The sequence below is a fragment of the Nomascus leucogenys genome, chromosome 18 (assembly GCF_006542625.1).
Source record: "Nomascus leucogenys isolate Asia chromosome 18, Asia_NLE_v1, whole genome shotgun sequence".
Taxonomy (NCBI): Eukaryota; Metazoa; Chordata; class Mammalia; order Primates; family Hylobatidae; genus Nomascus; species Nomascus leucogenys.
This window is the reverse complement of record NC_044398.1, coordinates 10,730,735-10,752,943: the sequence shown is the minus strand read 5'-3', so window position 1 is coordinate 10,752,943 and position 22,209 is coordinate 10,730,735. Positions and strand designations below refer to the sequence as shown.

Sequence of the window (22,209 nt, the reverse complement as noted above, 5' to 3'; positions counted from 1 at the left end):
AATCAAAACAGGTACTGAAGTTTAAAAAGAAACTAAGGTATTTTAGGGAAAGAATTCTCACTTAACTCAGAAAAGACAACAGACTTACAGTCTTATAAAAATCTAACTTGATAAAATTCTGAGAAATCTCAGCCTTTAATATGGAATAATCAAGCATTAAAGATAATATCTCTCAAACAATGATATTCATAGCATATTTTGAAAGTTAAGTAATTCATTTATTTTTAGCTTTTCTAGGAAAGCTATTTTTTGTCCCTGAGTGGGTTACTTGGCTTTCATTTTCCTAATAAAGATTAAAAGCTTTAAAAATATTTCATTTTACCAACTCTGAAGATTCTTTTGATTCATATAGAGAATGATGGATACTAACTATGATCTAGTTCTAACTTTAAAACACGATTATTTTTCAGTTGTTTGCACCTAACTCGAGTGCTAGGAGGTCTATTAATAAAATATGTTGTAATTGTCCCACAATGATAGCATAGTATTGTTAAAGGAAAATTACTGGCTAACCCCCTGCTGAATTAAAATGAATTTGAAATCTGAGTGGAACATTAACAGTCTGATGCATCTGGATTCTCCTTTCATTCACACTCATTTCCTAGAATGACCTTTGTACTTCCTCTTTGTAGAGTTTCTTTGTTGGAAAAGGTCAGGAGGACAACGTTATTAAAATTCTTTAGGTTTTTCTAACTTCACCCCCATTATCTATTGCTTTTTCTGGGGTTATTTTTTTTCCTCTGAGTTTCGGTATAAAGGCATTTTACTCTAAAAGCTCTATTTCTCAGATACTTGTTTTTTTGTGTAATTACACTAAACTTCGTGCAGAATTTAGGCATATGTTGATTGCTGCTATTTATGCAAGCTAAATATTCAATCTGGATTGATTAAAATGTATTATAGGTCTGTTTATTTCAGCTGGTATTAAATTGAGATAGTCTAAAAAGAGAAATAAAACTGATATTGATGTGAAAAGATTAAAAACACTGTACTTGACATTACCTACGATAGTGACTTTAAAACATCTTGGAGGCTTAACAGCCTATGTTTGATTTTGATACCACGTCTGTATTATTAAGCTTATGCTTATCTGGCAATGTAGAATTAACTTTTGTAGAGGCAATAAGATATAAGAGGCAAGATATAAGGGCTGAGAGCATAGCCTCCCCATGTGATGTGGGCTTCTCACAGTGTGGCAGCTGTCTCCAAAAGCAGTGGCCTAAGAGGGCTTCTTATGACCTGGCCCAAGAAGTCACATAGTATCAGTTCCACCACATCCTATCAGATCAAAAGCCAGTGTTAAGGTCAGCCCCAATTCAAGGAGACGGGTCTGCACAAGGGTGTGAACACCTGGAGGTGTTCATTGGAACACTGTCTTTGAAGACTAGCTACTACAAATATGGAACTACTCATCACTAAATTCAAAACAGTGGTTACCTTTGGGGAGGGCAGGGAGAAGTGCACAGAGGGTGAAATAGAATTGAGGTAACATTGTATTTCTTATATATTTTATACTAGGTGGTAGATACATAGCTGTTGGTTCTATTATGCTTTTCGGTATTTTAAAAATACTTCATAATAAAAATGTACACTTTTTATTTCTTTTTTAGATTCTGTAGCATCATTGTTTTAAAGAAGAGCTTATATCCAGGAAATAGTTATCAAAATAAATTTCGTGTTTGAAGATAGAAACCAAATGCTGTGGTTGACTGTTTATTGTGGACAATTTAAAACATACAAAATCAGGCAGAGTAGTAGAATGAACTCCCATCTACCTGTCACCAACCGTAACAATTATAGACACGTGACTAGTCTGGTTTCAGTTATACCTTACTTTCCTCTCTCCTGTATTATTTTGAAGCAAATGAAAGACTTCTTAACGTTTCAGCCCCACATATTTCACTTATATCTCTGAGAGATAAAAATTTAAAAAACCCCAAAAACCTAAACTTACAATACCTAAATCTTCAATCATACCTAAACTTTCAATAATAATTTCTTCAATATTTTTCTGATCCATTTGGAAATTATCAAATATCCACTAAATTCAAGTTTCCAATTGTCTTATAAATATCATAATATTTTTTAATTGTTTGAATTAGGATCCTAAGAAGGTCCATACGTTTTGATTAATTGATATATCTCCTGAGTCTTCTTTAATCTGTGGGTTTCTGCTTTTTCTGGATTTTATATTTTGGGCAATTTATTTGTCAATGAAACTAAGTCCTTTGTTGATTGCATCCCTGTGGTATCATTGAATATGTTCTTTTATTCCCTGCGTTTCCTGTAAACTGGTAGTTGGATTTAGAAGCTCTATCAGATTCAAGCTTGGATACATTTTGTAAGACTTCTTTTTAGATTGTGGTATATTCTTCCGTGTGAAGGCAAAATAATGACTTACCTGGTTGTCTCTTTTTGTGGTCTTAGCCACTGTTGAAAAATTCACAGATCCACGAAAGTTTTGGAACTACCAAATGATGATATTCTGATTATAGAATTCATTCTTCTTTTCTAAACCCATAGTTCATTTTCTTTATTAGCTGAAATGCTTCTATAAGAGAAGATCTCTTATATCCACTATTTGCTTATCTTTTGGTACAGTTCATATAGAAAGTTTTCAAAATAATGGGTTAAATCACTAGTCTCCCATCTTACATCTGTATTTTTTTTACACACCAATAATCACATTTCTCAAGGACCTAAAGAATGATAACACCAGAATATCAAATAATTACTCATTGGATTTATCCCACAGTATATACCCAACAGTCTCAAAATAACAAAACCAGCACTACCACCAGCAATATGATTACTGTACAATGTTTTGTATCCAGTTCTTTTTGCTTTTGCATATATCTCACTTAGGATATAGTGTACAAATTATTTGTTTTAAAGTCATTTAGCATAGTTCCTCTCTGTATGGCTAGGCCTCCAACTGGCCACTTTTTTTTTTTTTTTTGTTTTTTGAGACAGAGTCTTGTCCTATTTCCCAGGCTGGAGTGCAGTGGCGAAATCACAGCTCATTGCAGCCTCACCCTCCTGGGCTCAAGTGATTCTCCTACCTCAGTCTTCCAAGTAGCTGAGACTACAGATGTGTGCCACCCCACCTGACTAATTTCTTTATTTACTTTTTTTTGTAGAGATAGGGACTCACTATGTTGGCCAGGCTGGCCTTGAACTCCTGGCCTCAAGCAGTCCTCCCGCCTCAGACTCCCAAAGCGCTGGGATTATAGGCATGAACCACTGCACCCAGCCTAATTTTTGTTTTTAGGAATTTCTGCTGTAAAGTTTTATTTATAATTATGTAAATTGTGTCTCTTCCTTCTATTTCCTTCCCCTTTAATTAGCCATTTTTAGAGCTTATGATTTAATTTTTTCATAGTTTTGAACAATAATAGGCTACTTTTGATACACAATTATATATATACTTGCATCCCCTTTTTTATTTTTTATTTTTTTGTAGGTAAAGGAAGGCAGATTAATTAGAGAAAGTACAAAGATATGTTGGAAGGGTGCAATGGGCAGCACAGCAGAGAAGGGGCTGTCTGCCACATTCTCCTTTGTTTAGATAAATGTAGCATACTATACATACTTATCCCATCTTGCTGTTTTTACTTAAGATAGCCTGGAGATTAAGTCATAGCAGCAATAAATGCTATTGTGTTGAATGTACCCTAATTTTATTTAGCTTGTCATTTCTTCTGAGTATTTCGATTATTCCCAGTTTTGTGCTATTATAAATAGTCCTGCCATGAATTGCCTCATGTTTTCATTTTTCTTCTTTTTTCCCCAGTGTGTATCTTTTCATGTTTTTTTTTTCTAGTGTATCTGTGAGATCAATGTCTAAAACAAGATCGTTGAGCCAAAGGGCAAATGAGTATTTCACTTCTTCAAATATTGCCAAATTCCCTTTCATTGAGACTGTACTGTTTTACATTCTCAACCACATATGAAAATGTTTTTTTTCTCACAGGTTTCCCAGAATATGTCATCAGACATCATTTTTACCAATTTAATGAGTAAAATAATCATATATTGGTAGTTTTCCTTTTCATCTCTTATGAGAAATGTTAAACCTTTTTTCATATAAGTAAGCAATTTTTTTCAGTCAATTGTTTCTCTAGACTATTTTAAAAAATATCTTTTTTCTCTATTGTTCTAGAAATTGCTTATGTATAACAAATAATCCCTTCATTTGTGATGTAAATCATATTTTTACCAGCTTGTCATTTATTTTACTTTGCTTATTATTCTGCTTGCCATATAAATTTTTATTTTTACTATTAAAATTTATCTCTTTATCGTATTGTTTTTAGGTTCTGGATCTTAATTAGAAAAGTTTTCTCCATTCCTTGATTATAGAAGAACTCACTCAGGTTATCTTCTAGTGTTTAGATGGCTTCCATATTTACATTTAAATATCTGATTCATTTTGAATTTATCTTAGTGTATGATATGAAGAATGGGTCTAATTTATATTCTTTCTATTCAATTGCTAAAATGTTACCTCCCTGAAGTGAAAACCTATCTTTATCAAATATTAAATTTGCATTTGTAATTAGAAGTAATTCTGGATTTTGTATTTTGCTTGCTTGGTCTGCCTATTATTGTTTCAATACCAGACTGTTTTAATATTAGAGACTTGATAATATGTTTTAGTATCTCGTACAGCTGGCCACCTCTGCCCCATCTTCTTTTGCAGGGTTTCCCTGGCTTATTATATGCTTATTTTTCCAAATCGGCTGCAGAATTGAAGTCTAATTCCAGGGGGGAGAAATGATATTTTTACAGGGGTTGCTACAAATTAATAAAAACTTTAAAAAATTTCCAGTTTGTATACTTTCCTGTCCTTGAAGTGTGTTTTATATTACTTTCTTATTTAAGATTTAGGCATTTTAAATTTTGTGAACATTTTAATTCTTAAGACATCCATCAAACTTACTGTATTAAGAGGAAAATTGAGAATTATTGCTTTATAAGTTGTATTTATCTGAGCTGGAATTATTTAGGTCATTGATATCTAGTTTATCTTTTGTAGTTTATTTCAACTTATTTTTAATGCATGTATCTTTAGGAAGCAAAAGGCTCTCTACCCTAGCCCACTAAAAGCAAAACCAAAAACAATCAAAAAGTCCCCAAAGGCTGACTGGGAGAGGAGTGGGTATGGGAAAGAGAGATGATGGTATAGAAATGTATGCTGGAGGTGTCTACAGTTAATAACAACATTTATATGAGCTTCTAAGCCAGTGGGATCTTCACATACCCTAAAAGAATTTTGAAAAACAATTTGCCTCTTTGTACATTTTGTAGTTGACATCTAACATTTGTACCATGAATTTAAACAGTTGTAAATGATGTGATTTCCTGTTTATGTTAAATATGTTATTTTAAAATGATACCATTACATCATTATTTAAAAATTTATCCAATGAAATTAAAATAACATAACAATTTAAGACCTCTAGTCATCATTAAACAATATATGAATTAAGATCTTTGAAAGCCAAGTTTTACATTTTCTTCTCTCCTTAAATGTGTATTTCCTTCCTCTTCCTGTATGGAATTACATCTTAATTAAATATGTTTTTATACTTAATTTAAAAAAATTGATCATTATATTATACTTCTTGGTAATAAACATGTATATTAATTTAAAATAATTGTTTAAAAATTTTCTATGACCATAGGCTTTAAGTGCTAATAATTTTTTTTATTGGTTTCAAGTTTCTATTATAATTGACAGCATAAATTCTATATAAGTAGCACAATTGTATTAAAAGATTTGATCATTATTGTATGTTTTTACAAAGTAAAGTCTTATTGGAAATGCATTTCTTAAAGAGATGGGTGAGACTTTTTACATGTCTTCTTTGAATATTAGTTATTAGTTGAATAAAACAGGGTTCAACAGTTCTTTTCCTGTTTGTTTTTATTACTATAATCTTAAGAAGCCCACATCACATGCCTAATAAGTGGTAATAAAATAATTTTTTGTGTGTCATTCAATTCTTTGACCTGCTTCCATATCATATGACAAAAACAATCTGTTATCAAAAATCACTTTCAACAATCAGCTAACACCTGAATTTTGCTCTCCTTCTGCTTTGTTCAAAGCAAAGAATTGGAAATACCTGACTTGCAAAACGATTGGCTAATCAGATGTTAGAGTCTGATTTCTTTCTGATTTTACCTTATTAAGTTGACTGCACTAAAATTTGAATTGTCCCTTTATTTGGAGTCCCAGTGGTTGTTATACCCTGAGGCCATGCACCCTAGAAAAATTCAGAGTAGAAAAGAGGTTTGTGCTTTTGTTGGTAAATTGGGCAGACAGGAATTATGAGAAGAGGAGAAGAATGTGTGACACTTCCATACATTCTTAATAGATCAGTTTTAGGAAAAACTAGAAATGGAAATTGAGAACCTAGAAATAGATATACAGAAATACCTATGCTTAGATTTGTCATCCTGAACCTTGTAGGTTACACCTAGTAGCCCCAGTTTGAAGACCCTCATTTGAGGCAGCCCATGACAGAAAGGCCAATACCTTGGGCTACATTGGTCTTGTCTAACAACAAGATGTACAGCAGCTGGGGGTCAGCAAAGGCAGAGCTCCTGTGCTGTGTAAAAAGTATGCCAGTATTGCTTATGTAGGAACACTGCCCAGTGATTTGATACTGTCTTCACGAGAATGTTTTATGCAAGATGATACATGGTTGGTCACTCAAACAACAAAATCCCTTAACACACATTGGGTTTTAATTCTGTCCCATAACACCTATTTGGATCTTAAATAATGTGGTTCACATAGCTTTGGTCAGTCTACTTGATGATGGCTTGAATTTAGCTAGTGATGAGGAATAGAGGGCTACTTGGCATATTCCTTACCAGCTAAGGCTATCCAGTCTTGATAACCCCTCCTACTGGGTTTAAGAGATAGGAATGAACTCTTTTCCCAAATGAGTTTGTGGTGCAGGTACATGTGTATATGCATGCATGTGCTTCAGCAGAAAACATTTCAGAACTACAGCCTTAAATTATTCATTCTTAAAAATTTAAAAAACCTCAGCTCAGCTCTTGAGGGAAAGAGGAGAGCAGATGAAGGCCCAGGGTTAGGAATTAAAATGCAGATACTGTATTTGGTACTGCTATGTTAGAAAAGTAATCGTTAGTCGTGCAAGAGGTGTAATTGACCTTTTATAATAAAATGTCAAGGATCCAGACATTTATTTTGGCTGGGAAAAAGGCCATCTCACCTTACCTTTTGTGAGCAGCAGGGGCTCCCCTCTGTAGGGCAAAATGTCCTTTAAGAAATTACCTTTGACATGCCATTAGTTTAAGTAAGTGAAAAGTGGCAAACATTTAGTGGATCTTCTCTGTGTGCCTGGTACGATTCTAAATGCTTTACATTGGTTCTTTAATCCTCATAATAACCCTTGTGAATGAGTTTCAGAGATATTGATCCTCTCAGTCTCAGAGTTGGCAATTTGCCTACAGCACTGAGCAGCCTTTTCTACTCACCCAGAGTGCAATTTCAAGTAGTATTTTCTTTTTCAAATTTCATTTAGATTCAGGGGTACATGTTTGTTACCTGGATACATTGCGTGATGCTGGGGTTTGGCGTATGAATGATCCTGTCACCCAGCTGCTGAGCACAGTACCCAGAATTTTCTCTATGTGTCAAGAAATGTAAAAGATGGGGAGACTTGCCATGGAGTGTAGGAGAGCTGACTTTGACCTAACAGATCTGTGGGTAGATGCCATAAATTGACTCTATAGCACTAAAAAGAAATAAAAACACACACACAATTGACCTGTTCAGTGAAGTTATTAATAGAGTTCTTCATGGTGAAGAAAATCTGTATAGGTTTAATTCAGGATTAAAAAATAGTGGTCTATGGGCAGATTTAACCTACAGGTTGTGTGATAGCCCAGTATGATATTTAAATAAAATTAGAATTTGCAGTGCCTTTTCATGGGGGCAGAAACACTCAATAACAGCTCCTACTGATGCTATAGCCCCAAAGCTTCACACATTTACATTTTCGTGCCTGGATTCTGAAGACTTCTGAGTGTGTAGCTCTTGGTTAAATCACTCAAAGGAGGTGGTAGGTCATACATGGTTGGTAGGCTGTATTAACTATTTTTTGGTTATTTTTACCAGAGATTCGGGAGACGATGGTGGTGGCAGCAGCCCTGGATTTGTCCAGTAGGCATATTTTAAAAATGCTTAAGCACCAGCTAGTTAGAAGCACACAAAACATTTGTTTCATAAAAGTATTAAAGTATTAAGTTTTCTAAAACTTAGGGAAAAAAACTGCCTGTCATAAAAAATTCAATAAATTATACTATTTTCTGTAATAGTAAAAGTAAGAACTACTTTGGATTTCCTTATGCCGTTTGCTAAGACCATTGGAAAAGCACACAGTTAGGGTGGGAGTGTCCCGATTTTCCAGGAACTGTCTGTCATGGCTTCCCTTGGCTAGGAAAGGGAAATCCCCTGACCCCTTGTGCTTCCCCGGTGAGGCGATGCTCTGCCCGGCTTCAGCTCGCCCTCCTTGGGCTGCACCCACTGTCCAACCAGTCCCAATGAGATGAACCAGGTACCTCAGTTGGAAATGCAGAAATCACCCGTTTTCTGCATTGATCTTGCTGGGAGCTGTAGACTGGAGCTGTTCCTATTTGGCCATCTTGGAACGATCCTCAGATATTTCTTAAGAAATAAATTATTTAAATACTATTTATCCTAGTTTGTAATACTTTCTAATCTGATTTCTTTCTCATTACATGCCCAGGATACTACCTTAAAGTTGAAATTTGCTGTTCTCAAGCATGTTTGTATACTACAATGGCATGTTTGCATCCATAAAGGATGTGGAGTATTGTTTTGTATTTAATATGTTTCAAACATCATATAACTGTGTTTATACTGTACATACAATTTTGTACCCTTTTTTCCCTCAACATAATTTTGAGGTTTATCTATATAAATCTAAAATCCATACAAATATAAATTACAAAATGAATGGCTCTAGTTCATTCTTTTTTTTTTTTTTTTTGAGACGGAGTCTTGCTCCATCACCCAGGCTTGAGGGCAATGATGGCATGATCTTGGCTCACTGCAACTTTCACCTTCTGGGTTCAAGCGATTCTCCTGCCTCAGCCTCCCTAATAGCTGGGATTACAGGCACCTGACACCACGCCCAGCTAATTTTTGTATTTTTAGTAGAGTCGGGGTTTTGCCATGTTAGCCAGGCTGCTGTCCAACTCCTGAGCTCAAGTGATCCGCCCGCCTCAGACTCCCAAAGTTCTGATATTACAGACCTGAGCCACCACACCCAGCCAGTTCATTCATTTTTAACTGCTGTAAGTGATTTCATTTGATAAATACACCTTTATTTATTTATTTATTTATTTATTTTTGAGACAGGGTCCCACTCTGTTGCTCAGGCTGCACTGCAGTGGCATGGCCAAAGCTCACTGCAGCCTCGACCTTCCAGGCTCAAGTGATCCTCCTACCTCAACCTCCCAAGTAGCTGGGACTACAGGCACGTGGCACCACATCTGGCTAATTTTTTATTTTTTGTAGAGTTATAGTCTCACTATGTTTCCAGGGCTGTTCTCAAACTCCTGGGCTCAAGCACTCCTCCTGCCTTGGCCTCCCAAAGTGCTAAGATTATAGGTGTGACCCACTGTTCCTAGCCAAATATACCTCTATGTAGACATCCATTCTCTGTTGACAAACATTTTATTTGTTTCTATCCCATTACATTAGAAACAAAGTCAGCATTATATAGTGGCTAAAACAGGGATACTGAAAGTATTTTCTAGGTTCAAATACTGATTTTATCTTTTTTTTTTTTTCTTTTTTTTGAAATGGAGTCTCGCTCTGTCGCCTAGGCTGGAGTGCAGTGGCACGATCTCAGCTCACTGCAACCTCTGCCTCCTGGGTTCAAGTGATTCTCCTGCCTCGGCTTCCTGAGTAGCTGGGACTACAGGTGCGTGCCACCACGTCCAGCTGATTTTTTGTATTTTTAGTAGAGACAGGGTTTCACCATGTTAGCCAGGATGGTCTCGATTTCCTGACCTCGTGATCCGCCCACCTTGGCCTCCTAAAGTGCTGGGATTACAGGCATGAGCCACCGCGCCCGGCCTGATTTTATATCTTAATAGCTTCCTTGCCTTGGGCAAGTGACTTAATCCTTCTTGCTTTACTTTCCTCATATTATGGTATATTCACAAAATGGAATATATAGCAGCTGACAGAAATAAAATCTAGCTATATCAATTTTAAAACTTTTTCTTGTGGTAAGAACGCTTAGCATGATATCTATCCTCAACAATTTTTTAGGTGTACAATAGAGTAGTGATTGTAAGTACAATGTATGGCAGATCTAACTTATTCATTTTACGTAACTGAAATTTTATGCTAATTAAATAGTAATTCTGGGTCAGGCATGATGGCTTATGCCTGTAATCCCAGCACTTTGGGAGGCTGAGGCGGGTGGACCACTTGAGGCCAGGAGTTCAAGTTCATCCTTGTGCAAACATTATAGAGTGAATTTACACAAACCTAGATGATATAGTCAACTACACACCCAGGCTGTAGCCTATATCTCCTAGGCTATAAGCTGTACAGCATGTTACTGTACTGAATGCTATAGGCAAATATAACACAATGGATGTAGTTGTGTATCTAAACATAGAAATGATACAGTAAAAATAGCATATTTAGCTGGGCGCGGTGGCTCACGCTTGTAATCCCAGCACTTTGGGAGGCCGAGGCGGGCGGATCACGAGGTCAGGAGATCGAGACCACGGTGAAACCCCGTCTCTACTAAAAACACACAAAAAATTAGCCGGGCGTGGTGGCGGGCGCCTGTAGTCCCAGCTACTCGGAGAGGCTGAGGCAGGAGAATGGCGTGAACCCGGGAGGCGGAGCTTGCAGTGAGCCGAGATTGCGCCACTGCACCCCATCCTGGGCGACAGAGCGAGACTCCGCCTCAAAAAAAAAAAAAATAGCATATTTATAATCTTGTGGGACCATGATCATATTTGTGGTCAATCATTCACTGAAACATTGTTAAACTTAACACTATTTTGCAGGGTGCATGATTGTATATGGGTCGATGTAGGTTATTGTGAAGATCCTAGCATTCCTATTGAATACTAAGTTTATGGGTGCTTGTTACATCTGTAACATAATTAACAGAGAAATAAGTTCACGTGGTTCAAAAATGGACCTATGAAGAGACTGTGTCATGAAAAAAGGATAATGATTAGTTTAATATTGTGTACATGAGGTCTAAGATTACACCAAAATCAAAAGTAAAAAGATAATAATACCTACAGTTGTTCGGAGGATTAAATGAGTTAATATTTATAAAAAACTTTTAATAGTGCCTGGCACATAGAAAGTACTATACAAGTATTTGTTAAGTAAAATATATGTACATCATTAACTATACAAGATATTGCCAGATTGTTCTACAAAATATTAGTACTAATGAATTTTATAGCTTCATCCCACTCCAAATGCCACAAGCATGGGTAAGAGATGACATTTCTTCATATTCTTTTACCACTTGAAATAATGAGGTTTCTAAATTTTTGTCAATTTTTGGTTGTGAAATGAATCTCACTGTGGCTTTAATTTGCTACATTTTCCTAATTTAAAATGAAATTGAACAACTTTTAATATATTTAATGTTATTTCGATTTCTTCTTTTATTAAATGCCTAATTATATTCTTCACTCATTTTCTTTCCTGTAAGGCTCTTTGCATTTTACCTACTGTCTTAAATACTAAGGTTTGTAAACACTCTTGATGTCTAAAAGTGCACCTCCATACACACTTATTTAAAATTATCTTAGCTATTCTTGTTCTTCTAAAAAAATTGATATCAGTTTGTCAATTTGCATAAAAATTCAATTTTGATTTTAATTGGAATTGAGTTTATAGATCAATTTTGGAGAGAACTGATCCGTGAGAAAAGTTTTACTAAGAACAGTTTTTCTATTTATAGCTAGGGTTGCTCTATTATTTTGTTCTGTATTTTTTGTTATTCTATTTATATGTTTATATATTACTTCCCATTCTTTTGTGTTTGGAGCAGATGCACTTAATTGGTGAGTTTGACATCTTCATTAAAAGTCCTCTTATCTTACATTTTCTTCTTTGCAGATCTTGCTAGCATTCACAGTTCCAGCTATCATCTTATGGAAATGAATCCTCAGTCTCTTTCATAGCTTGTCTAGTCCTGCTCTTAATTCCCAAGGTCTTCATTCTAGGTCCTTGTTTTCCATTCCCATTTTCAATTACAAATATTATCCATTCTTAAGTGTGTTGCCAATGTTTTTTAGATTAGCTGAAGATTTGCCAGCCTTCTCTTCATGAGCGCGGGTTATTTCTATATAATAAACATGTTGTGAATCTTCAGCAAAGGCTAATAATTTGACTGTGCTTTAAGGCTTTGTAGACTAATGTTGTACAGTTACAAGCTCTTTCTTTTATCAAGGGAAATAAAATCATTTGGACATCAAATATTGTTGGCCATTTTGTCTTTTACATGGGTTTTTGAAAGGGTGTTTGGCCATTATGCATTATGAACAGATTAGATGTTCTGCCTGAAAAGCACTCTTCTTGAATTTCTGCATTAAGGAAAAATATAAACAATGTATTTAAGACTGTGGTTTGCATGACCATTCCTCAAGATGCTAGAACTTTCTCTGAGTTCTTTTGAAGGCAGCTGGGGCCTAAGTGGATGGAGCAGCTGCATTTCTCCATTAGGGCTTTGAACAGTCTTGCCAAGGAAAATCTAAATGATTTAAAACACACTGTTAGTCCAGAACTTTAATGAGCATTTTCTAATAACTGAGGGAGGGGCATTAAGAACCATGTCCACATTTTTTTTTTTTTCACTCTTTAGAGTTTTATTTCACTAACTTCTGGTCAAATTTCTACAACTGTGTTCTGGTCAATTTACTATCCTTGCTTGGCTTCGCCAAATGGTAGTACCAAAAGATTTGTGGGATAGGGAGAAGATACCACTTTAAGAAGCATGCATTTACTCATCCTTCACAAATCAACAGAGTTAGGCATCTGATTGTTGAACAAAACAAAGCTTTAATAGCATCCAGGAGGGCAGACAGGCAAACCAGGCTGTAGACACTTTTCCATTTGTCAAAATCAGACCAGAGAAAACCTCCTCCACACAGATATAATAGGTATTGATATTCATCTTTTCTTTAATGATCATATCATGTAGTTTCTCAAGTCATTCCTTTAGGCCATCTCCTATGATTGCGCAGGTAGGCTGCAAATGCCAAGGAGTTGATGAGCTCAGTTCACCCATTGCTAATAATTTCTTAATTTCTGAAAGAGATAATGAGTTCCCCAAGTCTTGTTTATTAGCAACTGTAAGTACAGGGACTCCTTGATTTTCTGATAACCTAGTTGTTTTGTGAAGTTCAGTTTTGGCTTCTTCCATCCTTTCGATATCAACAGAGTCCACAAGAAATAAAATGCCATCTGTGCATCTGGTATATGACTTCCACAGTGGCATTAATTTCTCCTGACCACCTACATCCCAGAAGTGAAAAGTGACTGTTTTAGAATTTCTCAGGTTTACCTTAATTTTCTCAGTGTTAAATGCTTTGGTAGGTACGGTATTTACAAATTCATTGAACTGCAGCCTGTATAAGACAGTTGTCTTTCCAGCACAGTCCAAACCCAGCATAACAATGTGGAAGGACTGAAATGAAGGCAGGCTGGAAAAGATAGAAGTCTGGTCTGATAATCCATTCCCCATTTCCAGCTGCAAATAAATGTCCCAATTTGAAACGCTTTCTACTTCTTGCTTTAGAACTTCTCTTCATACGTGATCCAACTATAAGACTGACTAACCATCCTTCCCAACCCTTCACTCAGCGTCTCTCTCTCAGCTGCTGGGGAGGTGTGCTGATACCTGTTCGCTGGCACCAGGGAGGCATGGGCAGTGGCAGAGGCCTGAGCGCCAGATGGGCGCGACGCGCCAGACTGTCCTAAGGGTGGTTGTCCGGCAGCTCCACGTGACAGACCCCGCCCCCTGCCTGCACGCCCCTAATCACTAATCAGGGTTATCATAGATGTCAAACTGCTTCCCCCTCCCTTCCAAGAGAATTATTATTCATGTTTTCTTTATTTAATGTCAATACTTTTCTTCCTTCATCCATGATTGCCCACCTATTTTGACCCCGTGTAATCATTTGATATATAATTCTTTTGGTTCACATTGACTAAACAAACACATAAACAAAAATTAAGGGCACATAGCTTAAAAGTATTCTTAGAGAATGATGGTATTTCCATGAGTTATAAAGAGTAAGATTATCTGAAGTAAACCTACCTTTCTTCCTTCCTTCTGTCTGTCCATCTGTCCATCTATCTGTCCTTCCATCCTTCTGTTCTTCCTGCATGCCTACCTTTCTTAATTAAAAGAAATGTTTATATGTGGTTGTCATGTATGGACAGGAACGTTGATATGGGAATTGAAGGCCTGGGTGTAGCTCTGGCTTGGCAACTTAAATTCTTTGAAGCTCAATGTTAATTTGGAAAACAAGGCTGATACTTGTTTTCTGAAGAAAGGAAACTGAAGAAAGGAGAGTAAGGGAGTTTAGGAAAATATAAAAGGAGAGCAATCAGGTGGATTTTGCTGTCTATAAATTTCGAGGAAACTGACTTTTAGAACAGATATGGAAGAAGGCAAACCTTGTTTCTAAAAGGAAACCCCACTTGTGAAATATCTTCAAAGTGAAATTCATAATCATGTTTCTAGTTCGGCTTCCCTTTTGGGGATAAGGACAAAGTACTACATCCTGTGTTAGAGGGTGATATGGCTGCAGTCAGTCCCCCATTAATTATGAAGTTTGGTAGCATGGATTTGACTTATTTTACTATTGTGTTTCTTCCAAAAAACCCCATGCTTGCTCAAAGTTGATAACTATACCAGATATTGTGGGATAGTTTCAGCACTAATTGAATAATTTCTAAAGGCCAGAAATTATCAGTTGTCACTTATTTCATGTTAATAATCTTACTAAACAGATGTTGTGATAACAATTAAACTGATGTGTAGGGAGAAACTTTGTTAAACCATGAGTTTCTTCTGCTCTCAGACCCCCACAGCAGTCATCAACACAAAAGACTTCTGTGACCAAAGATGTGGGAGTTTTTCCTCAATATACCACGCCTGGACACCAGCTGGTATACTTCAATTCATTTCTGACACTGTCTACCTGGAGATGGTGTCAGGTCCCATAGGTTGAGGGCTTAGTCCCACAAGACCACCCCTTCCTTCCCCCACAGTTGAAAGTCAGGGCCTCTGGAACTTCTGAGCAATTGGCTTCAAGTTGGGATTCCCAAGAACCCTTTTTTGGGTTCAATTAATTTGCTAGAGCAGCTCATAGAGCTCAGGGAAACATTTACCTGTGTTTACTGGTTTATTATAAAGGACATTACAAAAGATACAGATGGAAACATGCATAGGGCTAGGTATGGGACACAGAGCTTCCATGCCCTCCCCTGGCACACCACCCTTCAGGAACCTTCAGGTGTTCAGCTGTCTGGAAACTCTCTCAATACAGTTCTGTTGGGTTTTCATGGAAGCTTCAGGACATCAACATTCCTTCCCTCAGGGTATGGGGTAGGACCCTAACCAGGAAGGGTCTTAAGACCCTCAGTCAGAAAGGCAGAGAAGAGTGGAGTCCTTCCTTGGGGCAGTGGAAAGGAGGGCAAGAGAAGGTAAGAGGCCTGTGCCTGAGGCCTAACACACCCAATATTATAACAAAAGACTGTAACAAGGGCAATGGGAGTCAGGAGCCAGGAACTGGGCCAAAACCCAATATATATCATAACACCACACTGCTGTAAAATAAAAAAAAAAATGAGGCTCGAAGAAGTTGTTCCTTGTTTTTAATCAACAGGTATCAAGTGGCAGAATCAGGATTAGAGCCCAGGATGTCCGATTTGGTGTTGCATGTGACTTCCACTGGAAAACAGCATGGATTGGTGTTAGTAATGTGGCTTCTAGAATCTGGCTGTCTGACTTTGACCTTGGACAAGTTATTTAAGCTGTCTAAGCCTCCGTTTTCTCATTTAGAACGTGGGAGTGCTAATAATTATTTTGGTTTTTTTTAGAGACAGAGTCTTGCTGTGTCACCCAGGCTGGATTGCAGAGGCATGATCATAGCTTGCTGCAGTCTTGAACTTCTGGGCCCAAGCAATCCTCTTGCCTCAGCCTCCTAAGTAGCTAAGACCACAGGTACCATCATGCCCAGCTAATTTTTCATTTTTTGTAGAGATGGACTCTTGCTATATTGTCCAGGCTGGTCTTGAACTCCTGGCCTCAGGCAATTCTCCTGCCCTGGTGTCCAAAAGCTCTGGGATTACAGGCGTGAGCCACTGTGTCCAGCCAATAGCTATCTTTTAGGGGCATTTTCTAGATCCCTGTCCTTTCTCTGGCTTTCAACCATCTTCATTATCAAGGTCTTAATATATGTATACTCGATCCCATGGTAACCTACTTCCATGTCCAAGTCAGAGCCAGTCTGCCCTGCACTGGAGACATACTAGTGTACAAGACAGTTCTTGTCTCTGCCTTTGTGGAATTTACAGTTTACTGGAGTTACCTATACTATGGTGGTGTAAGCAATGAATGTAGCCACATAGGATACTACTGGAAGGCATAGTGGGGGCACCTGAGACTGGTGGGGCTGGATAGGAAGGGAAGGCTGCTTGGAACTGTACATTGAAAATGAAGGATGATTCGGATTTAGCCAGGTGAAGAGGAGGGAGAAGAGTGTTCCAGAGAAAATGATGTTTGCAAAATCTAGGAGCTGCAAGAGATCACGATGTTTTCCAAAAACTGGAAGTTCAACCTGTGCCCATGTGGGAGGTGGTAAGAATTGAGATGGAAAAATTAGCAAGGGCACCTCAGGAAATGCCTTGCTAGTCATGTTAATGGTTTTGGACTTGGACCTGAGGGCAATGGGAAACCACTGAAGGAATTTAAGGACTTTGCCACATGATAAGATTTGTACTCTGATTATTGTCTGAAAAGTAGGTGGGAGGAGGTCAAGATTTGGAAACAACACGATGAGAGCCCAAACTTCAACAGAATAGTAGAAATGGGGAGATGCAAATATCTTCAAGAAATACTTAGGAAGTAGAACTGGCAGGACTTGGACTTGGAAAGTAGAGGAGAGGGAGAAGTTGAACATAATGTTCAGGTTTTCACTTGGTTAACTTTCCCCTGAGTGCCAAGTGAAGAGGAAAAATATTATTATTTACTTCCTAGACAAAGCACTTCATGTGTACCAGGCACTGTTCTAAGTGATTTACAGATACTATATTGTTAACTGTTCACAGTGGCCTTATGAGATAGTTCCTACTCATTTTTCCTATTTTATAGTTGAAGAAACTGAGGCATGCAGAGATTAACAACCTCCCCACATAGCCAGAAATTGGTAGAGCCAGAATTCAAACCAGGCAGACTGGTCCAAGACCCAGGTTCTTAACCACTGCACCCTGCTGTCTTATCAACAGGGAAGATAAATTCAATTTTGGTCATGCTGAGTTTGAGGCGCCATCAAGACATCTAAATGGAGTCACCCGGTGGTTTGGCATTTAAAAACAAAATTTAAGCTAGAGACATGGATTTGAGAAACATTTACCTGTACATAGTAGTTGACCTGTGTGAGGAAGAGGAGGTAGAGTGAATGGAGGAGGAGGCCTGTTGGGAACACCTATTTAGAACCATTCCCAGGAGACAGAGGTTAGGCAAGGCTAGAGAGGTAGGAAGAAAACCAGGAGAGCATGGACTAGATATTCAGTGACATCTTCATGGAGGTAACTGGTTTTGAAAGGAAGCCTCTCCAGTCCCCACTGCCCCTCCCTCTGTAACTCAGAGCCACTGAGCCATGCTGGCACTCACTGCATTGTGCCTGGCCTCAAGGCATGCCCATTACTGTGGTGTGAGCAGCAGTGAATTGGTATGGGTCTGCAGCAGCTCAATTCTTGTCTCCTTAGAGGAAGTAATTCAACTGAGGGGTTTAAAGCAGAGAGACCAAGGCAAGTTTTATATTTTTTAAATCTATTTTTTTTCCTTTTATTCCTTTTTTCTTTCTTTCTTTTTTTTTTTTTTCCTGAGACAGAGCCTCGCTATGTCTTCCAGGCTGTAGTGCAGTGGCATGCTCTAGGCTCACTGCAACCTCTGCCTCCTGGGTTTAAGCGATTCTTGTGCCTCCACCTCCTGAGTAGCTGGGACTGCAGGTGCCTGCCACCAGGCCTGGCTAATTTTTGTATTTTTAGTAGAGAGAGGTTTCACCATATTGACCAGGCTGGTCTTGAACTCCTGACCTCAAGTGGTCCACCCACCTCAGCCTCCCAAAGTACTGGGATTACATGCATGAGCCACCACGCTGGGCCCCAAGGGTAATTTTAGAGCACGAGTGAAAGCTTATTTAAAAGTTTTAGAGCAGGAACGAAAGGAAGTAAAGTACACTTGGAAGAAGGCCAAGTGGATGACTTGAGAGATTCAAGTGCCCTGTCCAACCCTTGACGTGGAGTTTTTATACATTGGCATGGTTCCGAGGTTTACATTTCTTCTCCCCCGATTCTTTCTTGGAGCAGGCTGTCCACACGCACAGTGGCCTGCCAGCACTTGAGAGGGGCACATGCGCAGCGTGTTTACCAAGTTGTGCACATGCTCGTTTGAGGCGTTTTTTCCTTACCAGTCACATTCCCAGAAGAAGGTCATATACTGGTTAAACTGCCATTTTGCCTCCTAGCGTGCATGCTTGAGCCCACTCACTCAACTCCTGAAATCTTAATGGAAAGCTGCTCATCACCAGCTTCAGGTGTTTTCTATCTATTGGGAGATTGCCTTTCCTTGGGGTCGGCTTGCAACCAATTATTATTTTAGAGAAACTGTTTAACAACCGCCTGACCATCACCTGATGGTTGCCTGACATTCCTGGTGGGAGGGGGGCCCTCTCCTGCCCTGCTTATGTCCGCTTAACTACTTACTGTAACAGTATCTCCATTCTACTCACGCCCCAATTATACATTACCAGAGTATTTCTCAGACTAAGCTCTTTGCCTGCCCTGTCCATGCAGCAATTTTGGTATTTGGCATTCATATGCAGTTTGTGGCCCTTGTTCAGATCATTGCCCTCCCGGGTTGTATCATCCAGAGACCCATGTTTTAACTATTCACCAGGCTGAGGACACAGTGCTGTCTCCACCCTGAGCACTCTCTTTACCAAGCATCTTTCTTGTTCCTCAAATACCTTTGCTATGTGATCTCCACCCTTGCTTTTCAGTTCAACCTGTTTTCTGTGATCAGCCATTCAACCTTTTAAAACCCAATCTGAGACTCTTCCCAGGTAACTTACTTCCAAGTCCAAGTCTGAGCATTGGGTTAAGCCTAGGGTTGGTGTATTTCTTTATTTTCTTCTGAGCCTCTGAACATTAAAGAAAAAAGTTACAGAACTGCATTAATTTGCCTCCAAATATTTTGTTTCTGAAACTGTGAGGTCTTAGTCATCTCCTTATTTTTGTCTTAATATTCAATAATCTATAAATGAGTACTATAACATAAATGTTGACTAAAGCAGAATAAAGTAAATGTTTGCTAGTGGTCTGTTAACATTATCTGTAATAGCCTTTGTAGATTTTATTTAGGAATAATATTTGATATAATCTAGTAAATAATTTTTGAAGCATTTTATAAATTAAATATTTTCTCAATTCCAAGGAAAAGAAAGTCATATTGTGTTTATATACTAAGGTAAGCCTTGTATTTTGCTTATGTACATATAATCTTATCTAGACTTATGGCTTTTGTGGTTCTTAAAAGCTATGCCAAACTCTGTTATTTTTATTCCCCTGACGCAATGTTTTGAAACCTTGCCCACTAAATTGTTTCTTAAGTAATCATTTGTTTTTCCCCTTTTTCCTATGTTAAAGCCAATAGAACAGTCAGCATACGATAACCTATTTTACTATGCTGACAATTTAATTCTCACCAAAGCCCTATCAATGTATTTTCTTGTTGGATTCTGCAACCTTAGTAAATTTTAAAATTCAATTTCTGTTATGGTTTTGAAATATTCAAGCTAACTCTTAGAGCTTTTATCATTGTCTTTGTGTACCTGGAATGTAAGAAAATTATTCTAAAGTTACCGTGCCTTGTTCTCAGTCTGTGTTTTATATCATTTGTTCTCCATCTGTGAGGGTAAAATCACCAGCTTACAGATAATGGCCTCATTTCCATTTCTTCCCTAACTTAGTGTGACAAAGTACTGTTAGTAAGTAGGGCAGTCTGAGCGGATTTGGGCAGCTGGGATGGAATTTGGACTTCTGTGACAAAGGACCAGTAGAAGTCTAGCAGGATCTAGCATTTGAAAGGAGTATCATGTAAGGAGAAGCTAGTAGTGTGGTGGTTGTTTTTCTTTCTTTTTCTTTTCTTTTCTTTTTTTGGGGGTAGTTGAGAAAGGATTAGTTTGGGATTCAGTCTCGAGGTGAAGTTGTGAGAAACAGCTTTGGAATTTGAGAGTCTCTGGAGATCATACTTAATGCTTCAATGAAAAAGCCAGTGCTTTTATCATTCATAAATAATTTTAAATCTTCCATAACCATTTGCACATCTAAGGAATTCAGATGTTTCAAATATACTTATTTCTTTGAAAACTGGAATGGTAAGGTTGCAACCTTGTAAACTGCTTATTTGAGTAGGAAAACTAAATGACATACTTAAAATCAGTTTTTTAAAAAAGTTGTATCTCTGCAGCCTCTAAACCAAAGATTTTCTTTTGATATATGTTAAACTTTTAAATGACATAATATATTATAAGGCTAACATCTCTGGGCAGTAGCATGTACTGATTTAAATCTAGAAAAAAGTAATATGTTCTTACTACCATATAACTATAAATACATATAGTTCTTTTTCTTGCCTTAATTCCTTCTCCAGTTGACTGCCTCACAGTCAGTGTGTCTCACTAAATTGTGGTCATTGAGTTCTTCGAAAGAACAAGATGGTTAGAATGTTGCTGTTTCTTTGATCTAGGTCATTTAGGAACATTGCTGATGTACTTTCTCTGAACTGTAACTGTACCATTTCACTCAAGGGCACCCGGTCTTGGCCACCCTCTGCTCTGGGAACCTGTCCTCAGGTATGAGCAGACCTGATAACAAAATCACTTAACCCTCAGATTCTTTTTTTTTTTTTTTTTTTTTTTTTTTTTTGAGACGGAGTCTCGCTCTGTCGCCCAGGCTGGAGTGCAGTGGCGCAATCTCGGCTCACTGCAAGCTCCGCCTCCCGGGTTCACGCCATTCTCCTGCCTCAGCCTCTCCGAGTAGCTGGGACTACAGGCGCCCGCCACCACGCCCGGCTAATTTTTTGTATTTTTTAGTAGAGACGGGGTTTCACCGTGGTCTCGATCTCCTGACCTCGTGATCCGCCCGCCTCGGCCTCCCAAAGTGCTGGGATTACAAGCGTGAGCCACCGCGCCCGGCCAACCCTCAGATTCTTAAAAAAAGTTTTAAAATTGGTACATAATAATTGTACATATGTGATACATGTGGTATTTTGATACATACATAGAATATGTGGTGATCAAGTTCGGCTGTTTAGGGTATCCATCAACACAAGCATTTATCATTTTTTTGTATTGGGAACATTTCAAGTCTTCTCTTTTAGCTGTTTTGAAATATACAATAAATTATTGTTAACTGTAGTTGCTCTACTGTGCTAAAGAACACTAGCACTTATCCTTCTAACTGTATATTTGAAACTATTAACCAACCTCTCTTCATTCTCCTTACCCCATGCTTTTGAATGAATACGGAATCACTTTGCTTCTGTCCTTTCATCATAGTTAAGCGTCTTTAGTTCCTAATATTTTGTACTCCCTCTAGTTATTGCTTTTCAACACGACATTGAAGGAATCATGATGATTAATGATCCTTAATGAGTCCTATGACTATATTTTACTCTGAGATTGAAATGTATTTGTGTTAGTGTTTTATAATTGATGAGTATTATTTTTGCTTTAGACATGCAGAAATGGATTCTTCAGGAAATATGACAAAATACTGGTATGTGTCATGACAACAGGTTACTGAAAATATATAAAACAGACTTAATTTATAATTCAATTAGCATATAC

At 37.8% G+C, this 22,209-nt stretch overlaps 1 protein-coding gene across 1 annotated transcript; it reads right to left on the bottom strand.

Moving 5' to 3' along the window:
- Nucleotides 1-13,274: 13,274 nt before the first annotated feature.
- LOC101176271 (ADP-ribosylation factor-like protein 4A) lies at nt 13,275-13,808 on the bottom strand. The gene has a single exon (XM_030798904.1). It carries the CDS (start codon nt 13,806-13,808, stop codon nt 13,275-13,277), a length of 534 nt encoding a protein of 177 aa, XP_030654764.1.
- Between the last annotated feature and the right edge of the window lie 8,401 nt (nt 13,809-22,209).

Excerpts from the sequence above, each read along its gene's own strand:
- LOC101176271 (XM_030798904.1), bottom strand. The coding sequence starts at position 13,808 with ATGGGGAATGGATTATCAGACCAGACTTCTATCTTTTCCAGCCTGCCT.